This window comes from Salmo trutta, chromosome 21 (assembly GCF_901001165.1).
Source record: "Salmo trutta chromosome 21, fSalTru1.1, whole genome shotgun sequence".
Classification (NCBI taxonomy): Eukaryota; Metazoa; Chordata; class Actinopteri; order Salmoniformes; family Salmonidae; genus Salmo; species Salmo trutta.
The window spans coordinates 33,838,716-33,847,763 of NC_042977.1; the positions used below are offsets into that span (position 1 = coordinate 33,838,716).

The 9,048-nt window shown below is 45.1% G+C and overlaps 1 protein-coding gene across 1 annotated transcript; it reads left to right on the forward strand.

The window, feature by feature from the left end:
- The first annotated feature begins 6,056 nt into the window (after nt 1-6,056).
- LOC115156436 (PGC-1 and ERR-induced regulator in muscle protein 1-like) lies at nt 6,057-8,808 on the forward strand. Its single transcript, XM_029703865.1, has 3 exons — nt 6,057-6,133; nt 7,416-7,453; nt 7,493-8,808. The coding sequence occupies exons 1-3, from the start codon at nt 6,057-6,059 to the stop codon at nt 8,560-8,562; spliced, it is 1,185 nt and encodes a 394-aa protein (XP_029559725.1). The 3' UTR covers nt 8,563-8,808.
- Nucleotides 8,809-9,048: the final 240 nt, after the last annotated feature.

Consider the following 9,048-nt stretch of genomic DNA (forward strand, 5'->3'; position numbering starts at 1 on the left):
ACTCTACCATAAAGGCCAGAACGGTAGAGTGCTGCAGAGATGGTTGTCCTTCTGGAAGGTTCTCCCATCTTCACAGAGGAACTCTGGAGCTCTGTCAGAGTGACTATCGGGTTCTTGATCATCTCCCTGACCAAGGTACTTCTCCCCCGATTGCTCAGTTTGGCCGGGCGGCTATCTCTAAGAAAGGTTTTGGTGGTTCAGAACATCTTCCATTTAAGAATGATGGAGGCCACAGTGTTCTTGGGGACCTTCAATTCTGCAGATATTTTTTGGTACCCTTCCCCAGACACAATCCTGTCTCGGAGCTCTACGGACAATTCCTTCGTCCTCGTGGCTTGGTTTTTGCTCTGACATGTACTGTCAACTGTGGGACTTTACATAGACAGGTGTGTGCCTTTCCAAATCACGTCCAATCAAAAATAAAATAAAATATCACGTACACATATTTAGCAGATGTTATTGCAGGTGTAGCGAAATGCTTGTGTTCCTAGCTCCAACAGTGCAGTAGTATCTAACAATTCACAACAATTCACACAAATCTAAAAGTAAAATAATGGAACTAAGAAATATACAAATATTACGATGAGTAATTTCTGAGTGGCATTGACTAAAATACAGTAGAATACAGTATATACATATGAAATGAGTAAAACAGTATGTAAACATTATTAAAGTGACCAGTGTTCCATTATTAAAGTGACCAATGTTCCATGTCTATTTACATAGGGCAGCAGCCTCTAAGGTGCAGGGTTGAGTAACCAGGTGGTAGCTGGCTAGTGATGGCTATTTAACAGTCTGATGTCCTTGAGATAGAAGCTGTTTTTCAGTCTCTTGGTCCCAGCTTTGATGAACCTGTACTGACCTCGCCTTCTGGGTGATAGCGGGGCGAACAGGCCGTGGCTTGTGTGGTTGATGTCCTTGATGATATTTTGGACTTCGTGTGACACCGGGTGCTGTAAGTGTCTTAGAGGGCAGGCAGTGTGCCCCTGGTGATGCGTTGGGCAGACAGCACCACCCTCTGGAGAGCACTGCAGTTGCGGGCGGTGAAGTTGCCGTACAAGGTGGTGATACAGCCCGACAGGATGCTCTCAATTGTACACCTGTAAAAGTTTGTGAGGGTCTTCGGAGCCAAGACAAATTTCTTCAGTCTTCTGAGGTTGAAGAGGCGCTATTGCGCCTTCTTCACCACACTGTCTGTGTGGGTGGACCATTTCAGATTGTCAGTGATGTGTACGTCGAGGAACTTTAAGCTATTCACCTTCTCCACTGCAGCCCCGTTGATGTGAATAGGGGCGTGCTCTCTCTGTTATCTCCTGAAGTCCACGATCAGCTCCTGCATTTTGTTGACCTTGAGGGAGAGGTTATGTTCCTGGCACCGCTCCAACAGGGCCCTCACCTCCTCCCTTTTGTCTCGTCATTGTTGCTAATCAGGCCTACTATTGTTTTGTCGTCTGCAAACTTGATTGTTTTGGAGGCGTGGCCATACAGTCATGGGTGAGTGCAGGAGGGGACTGAGCACGCACCCTTGTGGGGCCCCTGTGTTGAGGATCAGAGTAGTGGAGGTGTTGTTTCCTACCTTCACCACCTGGGGGTGGTCCGTAAGGAAGTCCAAGACCCAGTTGCACAGGGCGGAGCTCAGACCCAGGGCCCCGAGCTTAATTGTCGTGACTTTACTTTCATTAATCTGATGACTGTTATTTATCTAATCAACTAACTATGTCTAATTGTTACCTGATTAAATTAATCATGTCACAATTAACTCATTAGGAATTCGGGGCACCGCGAGAGCGGTTGTTTAACGAGTTACCATCTCCCAAATTAAACTCTAAAAGGTCTTTGACTATTTTATGGATGTGATAGGTAATGTATTAATCACTTATCATATCATCATTCTGAACAGTCGTAACCGCCTTTGATCTGCAAAAACCCCAGCCTTACTTATGATTCAGTACTATTTAGTAGCTAACTAAATGATAACACAGAATAAACATACGCACTTAATACATTAGGAAAAGGTCCCTAGCGGACTGACAAAATATGGTGGCTTTTTACACAACGACATTGAGAGGGAGAGAGAGAGAAAGAGACACTTATCATTGATACATTTTAGAAACTATTCTCACAGTAATCATATACTCTGCAGACGAACAGCCGCCCGTTTGAAGTAAGAAATAATGTATGTAAGTGTGAATGCCTTCGTTCGGCGTTTATCTCTGTCGGAACCAGCCCTCCTTAGGAAGGGTGATGGGCCTTTCAGCGGCACACTTGTAAGGCTCTGATTGTCCGAAAGGGTCTGGACCCGTCTCTTCAACTGCTGTTCACTCTAGACAATGCTCCTTTGAAGATAGGCTAGCCAGCTGTGTCGATGGTTCCCTTTGTGTGATGAGAGTAGCATACTACGGTGATTTGAGAAGAGTAGTACAGCGGTCCCACATAAATTTGCTTCTCTAGATACTTTTCTGAAGACAGCTAATCAGCTATACCAGTGATTGTCTGAGAGGTGAGCTTCTCGCCTCTTCCTCATGTTGATATTTAGAGCTCAAACCAATTTAGACATGGGCTGCAGCTCCCTGTCTTTCCTGGTCTGGGATGTGAGTTTATTTTATTCACCTCGTGTTGACGTTCAAAGTTCCAACCATTTCAAACGTGTAGCTACCGCTTCAAGCTTTTCTGGTCTAAATGTTCATTTCTTTACCAATCCTTTTATGCACTCTGGTCAAACGGGACAGTTCCGTCAAGCTGACACGCACTCTGACCTCACTCGGGGCATGGCTACTTACTATGCAAAGTTTATAGGAGACAATTATCTCTTATGGCTCCTAAAATCACATTCATATCTTAACAAAAATACTTTAATCATTTTTCATATTTCATATACAACGTTAAGGATGGAGACTTCGTACATGTAGGGTATTTTTAAAAGTTAGTTTTTCCTTTATAACCTTTTTAATGACATCACAAAATAACGACCATATGACACGATTATTCTTTAGATCCCCTCTGACCATTCTCCACATTTTTAGGTTAGAAATATTGATCCAGTACTCACTTTTTGAATGTGTTTCGTGTGTAAAAGTCTGTTAACAAAGAACATTCCTTTGGTTAAACTGGAGAGGGAGTCTTCTCCTTTAATTTACAACAGGGTGTGAACTGTCAACCCGGCCTAGTTCCCTCCTCCCCCTCTCTGTGGGTGAAAGGGGATCTGGTTACTGAAATCCATTGCCAAGCTGATCTGACCCATTCGGATCCTCACAGGACAGTCATGATATAATGATGAGCTTGGAGGATATTATGGTGATGAAGGCTAATCTATAGTCAATGAACAGCATTGTTGCATAGGTATTCCTCTTGTCCAGATGGGATAGGGCAGTGTGCAGTGCAATGGCGATTGCGTCATCTGTGGATCTATTGAGGCGGTATGCAAACTGAAGTGGGTCCAGGGTGTCAGGTAAGGTGGAGGTGATATGATCCTTAACTAGCCTCTCAAAGCATTTCGTGAAGTGAGTGCTATGAGGCGATAGTCATTTAGTTCAGTTACCTTTGCTTTCTTGTGTACAGGAAAAATGGTGGACATTTTGAAGCAAGTGGGGACAGCAGACTGGGATAGGGAGAGATTGAATATGTCTGTAAACACTCCAGCCAGCTGGTCTGCGCATGCTCTGAGGACGTGGCTAGGGATATCGTCTGGACAGACAGCCCTATGAGGGTTAACACACTAAATGTCTTACTCACGTCGACCACAGAGAACGAGAGCCCACAGTCCTTGGGAGCGGACCGTGTCGGTGGCACTGTGTTGTCCTCAAAGCGGGCGAAGAAGGTGCTTAGCTTGTCCGGGAGCAAGACGTTTTATTTTACCTGTGGTAAATTGAATTTACCACAGGTGGACTCGAATCAAGTTGTAGAATCTCAAGGATGATCAATAGAAACAGGATGCAGTTGAGCTCAGTTTCGAGTCTCATAGCAAAGGGTCTGAATACTTATGTAAATAAGTTATTTCTGTTTTTTATTTCTAATAAATTTGATAAAATGTCTGTAAACCTGTTTTCCAATCCTTACCCTAACCGTAGACTCATGTCGCAGTGCAGGCTCAACTCTAACCCCAATCCTTACCCTAACCCTAGACTCATGTCGCAGTGCTGGCTCAACTCTAACCCCAATCCTTACCCTAACCGTAGACTCATGTCGCAGTGCAGGCTCAACTCTAACCCCAATCCTTACCCTAACCCTAGACTCATGTCGCAGTGCTGGCTCAACTCTAACCCCAATCCTTACCCTAGACTCATGTCGCAGTGCTGGCTCAACTCTAACCCCAATCTTTACCCTAACCCTAGACTCATGTCGCAGTGCTGGCTCAACACTAACCCTAGACTCATGTCGCAGTGCTGGTTCAACTCTAACCCCAATTCTTACACTAACCCTAGACTCATGTCGCAGTGCTGGTTCAACTCTAACCCCAATCCTTACCCTAACCGTAGACTCATGTCGCAGTCCTGGCTCAAAACTAACCCTAACCTCAACCCTAACCCTGAAGTATTAGTCAATTAGTAATCTCCTCTTTCAGTTATTCCAACTGTACCTGATTATTTTATCATAAATAACAGCTTTTGTGCTGATATAACACTGAAGGTTATAGCACCTAAATATAACATGCTTTATTATTGTGTACTAGGTGCAGCACAGTAGATTAGAAGGTATTCATTTTGACTATCCCTTGCTGCATTAAAAAGGCCTGTTCTGTTTGAGAACTCTGATCACAACAATAGAACTAAAGATTAACTCCTACTTCTAGCAGAGAAGAGATTGGTCATGCTTACCAAGTGTTTGTCCAACTCCAAACCTTTTGTTCTCTCACCAGGTACCCAAAGAAACGTGTCAATACTGATCTGGCATTGCACAGTTAACCACATCAGGTCATTGTGAAGGGGACTTTACTTTCTGGACACAACACTTGTTTTTTGTCACGTTCGTCGTAAGAAGGAGACCAAAGCGCAGCGTGCGTAGAGTTCCACATAGTTTAATAAATTGAAACTCACCAAACAAAACAATAAAGCACAAACAAAACGTGAAGTAAATGGCGTGCTCACAGGCAACTAACCAAAAAACAAGATCCCACGAAAACCCAGTGGGAAAAGGCTGCCTAAATATGATCCCCAATCAGAGACAACGAAAGACAGCTGCCTCTGATTGGGAACCATATCAGGCCAACATAGAAATACATCATCTAGAATGCCCACCCAAATCACACCTTGACCTAACCAAATAGAGAAATAGAAAGGCTCTCTACGGTCAGGGCGTGACAGTTTTTAAATGTAATGAATATGTGATTCAGCTTTTCCAACTACTTCTAATAAACATTACGTAAAAAAAAAAAAAATTCAGTATGTGCAGAATAGGAACCTACCGTTATTTAATTTGCATGTAAAGGGTTGTCCTTCTATCCTGGCATTTGACCCAGAAGCACAGAGGAATACCTATCTTTCTGTCCACTGATGCTGCTTCCAAACCAGATCAATTATTGAGCTTAACAGTAAATATTATGTGGTTTACAAAAGGAGTGGGAGGGTTCTCTGGCCTCAAAATTGACAAAAGCCTGACAAAATGTGACTGTCAAATGATCATTTATTCCCCCACAACAAAGAAAGTTTAGTCTATCGTTCCTAATGGAAAACTCACTACTAATGGCTCAAGCTCTCCGACTGAGAGTGTTCTCTTCCCTGTCTCAATAAACAACCTAGCTAGTACTTTGAAACCTATCCCTTGAATCATGTAACTCATTTAAGTATTTTCTGTCCCGGGCTATCCAAGAGGAAGGCATAATACAAGATTCTTCTGAGTTCAGAGTCGGGTCATAGCTATCTCTCCTCTCTCACTAGCTCAACAGTCAGCCTGGCGTCCAAAGGGGTTTAGAATTAAGTCCAGCACTTGTGTGTATGGGAAACCCAGCTCGCAGCCAAATGCAATACTTCCCCAAGTATTTCTGTCAAAGCCCAGGCCTTTTAAAAACAATATGAAATCATAGCGGAGACATTTTAATCAATTAGCTACGTGTCAACAACATGCCTGTCATTCTTTTAATGGGGGAGACTAATTCTAGTGTGGTGACGAGTGAGCAGGTGGCAGTCATACTCTTGAGGTAATTTATGGTGAGCTCCAAAAGTATTGGGACAGTGACACATTTTTTGCCTCAGTAACTTTCTCACTCATCATTATTCACGATTCATTCAGGATTATCCGTAATCATGGTAGCATCCACATGAATGTAAAAGTGTTTATAAATATATTCTATTCTTATTTACAGTGAAAGTGACTCCAAAATGACACAATACATTATTTACCATTCATTTCTATTGGGCACAAAATAATCTGAAACACAACCAAAACAAACAGCAAATGCATCCAACAAGTTTGTAGAGGCAGAAGCTTGATGTAGTCATTGCGTGCTAGGAATATGGGTCCAAATACTAAACATTGTACTACTTTAATACACATAAATTAATTTGTCCCAATACATTTGGTCCCCTACAATGGGGGGACTATGTACAAAAAGTGTTGTAATTTCTAAACGGTTCACCCGATATGGATGGAAATACCCTCAAATTAAAGGTGACAGTCTGCAATTTAACCTCATAGTCACTGTATCATTTCAAATCCAAAGTGCTGGAGAACACAGCCAAAACAACAACAAAATGGTTACTATCCCAATATTTTGGAGCTCACCGTATATAGGCCTACAAGAATGTATAACTCTTTACATAAAGAATATTATGTTGACATGTATTCTTAGACCGTTATAACCGCTAAGTTATCTATGATATTACTATAAAATGTTCATCTCTTTCAACCTGCCCAATGTTTCACACTTATTTTCCTTTATTACATGCCAGCGTCATGGCTTTCCCATGCTTTCACTTCTGATATGTAAATATAGGCATCTTATCTGAACAAGGTCCTACCAGCAGCAGTGCAAACACACCATCCGGAGAGAGACAGATAGAGAACAATGTGAGGAGGATAAGTAAGGATGGTCAACCCATTCCCACATCTTCACAGTGTGTGTACGTACGTGCACATGCGTGCCTGCATTCACGTGTGTATGTGTCCATAATGTGCATGTGTGTGTGTTTAACCTCATATGAAGTGGGTGGAAAACACGTCCCTCTTCCTGGCTGGTATCAGTCCTCTGGCTCCATGTCTCAGTCTGTAGATTTTCTGTATGGAGTCACAGCCCTAGTCATTCAGGTCAAGTACAGGCTACGTAGTCTAGTGGGATACCAGACCCTCCTTCCTGCTATTAAGCCAATACAGGGCCAGGCTCTCTCTCGCTCTAAACATCATTTGGCTCACTGAAAGCTTGAAACGCTATAAATTTTCATTTGAAGTTCCAGATAGCTGTAGGATGTTGTTGGGGCTTTGAGAGGAGAGAGGAAACTCTGGGCTGCCCAGGGCCTGAGAGGTGAACCAGAGAAGAACCCCTCTGCCCAGGGCCTGAGAGGTGAACCAGAGAAGAACCCCTCTGCCCAGGGCCTGAGATGTGAACCAGAGAAGAACCCCACTGCCCAGGGCCTGAGAGGTGAACCAGAGAAGAACCCCTCTGCCCAGGGCCTGAGAGGTGAACCAGAGAAGAACCCCTCTGCCCAGGGCCTGAGATGTGAACCAGAGAAGAACCCCGCTGCCCAGGGCCTGAGAGGTGAACCAGAGAAGAACCCCGCTGCCCAGGGCCTGAGAAGTGGACCAGAGAAGAACCCCGCTGCCCAGGGCCTGAGAGGTGGACCAGAGAAGAACCCCTCTGCCCAGGGCCTGAGAGGTGAACCAGAGAAGAACCCCGCTGCCCAGGGCCTGAGAGGTGGACCAGAGAAGAACCCCGCTGCCCAGGGCCTGAGAGGTGGACCAGAGAAGAACCCCTCTGCCCAGGGCCTGAGAGGTGAACCAGAGAAGAACCCCTCTGCCCAGGGCCTGAGATGTGAACCAGAGAAGAACCCCACTGCCCAGGGCCTGAGAGGTGAACCAGAGAAGAACCCCTCTGCCCAGGGCCTGAGAGGTGAACCAGAGAAGAACCCCTCTGCCCAGGGCCTGAGATGTGAACCAGAGAAGAACCCCACTGCCCAGGGCCTGAGAGGTGAACCAGAGAAGAACCCCGCTTCCCAGGGCCTGAGAGGTGGACCAGAGAAGAACCCCGCTGCCCAGGGCCTGAGAGGTGGACCAGAGAAGAACCCCGCTGCCCAGGGCCTGAGAGGTGGACCAGAGAAGAACCCCGCTGCCCAGGACCTGAGAGGTGAACCAGAGAAGAACCCCGCTGCCCAGGACCTGAGAGGTGAACCAGAGAAGAACCCCGCTGCCCAGGACCTGAGAGGTGAACCAGAGAAGAACCCCGCTGCCCAGGACCTGAGAGGTGAACCAGAGAAGAACCCCGCTGCCCAGGACCTGAGAGATGAACCAGAGAAGAACCCCGCTGCCCAGGACCTGAGAGGTGAACCAGAGAAGAACCCCGCTGCCCAGGACCTGAGAGGTGAACCAGAGAAGAACCACGCTGCCCACGGCCTGAGATGTGAACCAGAGAAATAGAATGACTAAAACTGACATTCAAATGAACACTCTGTTAATTCTATTTCAATGATGTCAAAAACAGTGTCTACTCTGGCAGTAGAGAACAAAACTCAACCCTTCCCTTGAACCCTGGAAAGACTGACCAGCGCAGACCCTTTGGCTGGGCCTGCCAATTAATTATATAGTGACTTTAAAGCTTCCTGTTTTTCTCTCTTCAATTAAGCCAATCTGCCACAATGCTGGAAACAGAGGAAATACTCTTAAAATAGTCTCTATTTCAGCACGTTCAATTATTTTGTACCACCCGGTCCGAATCAGATAGCATCAGGTTGTGTTAATGTAAAGATCAACAAAGTTTGATCACAGGGAAAATATTTCTGTCATTTCTTCCTGTTTCTAGCCTGCGTAGTGTGGGAATTTGTGAGAAGTCTGGTGCAGCTCGTCTGAGATGGCCACTGCCCACAGCCCTATGCCAGGGTTAGCTGGTACATGCCTTAGCCAGGC

What these genes read in the sequence shown, in the direction of transcription:
- LOC115156436 (XM_029703865.1), top strand. Translation starts at nt 6,057, where the DNA reads ATGCCTGTCATTCTTTTAATGGGGGAGACTAATTCTAGTGTGGTGACG. An exon ending in GTGGCAGTCATACTCTTGAG is followed by an intron (nt 6,134 to 7,415) that starts GTAATTTATGGT and finishes TGGGGCTTTGAG; the next exon opens with AGGAGAGAGGAAACTCTGGG. An exon ending in GGCTGCCCAGGGCCTGAGAG is followed by an intron (nt 7,454 to 7,492) that starts GTGAACCAGAGA and finishes AGGGCCTGAGAG; the next exon opens with GTGAACCAGAGAAGAACCCC.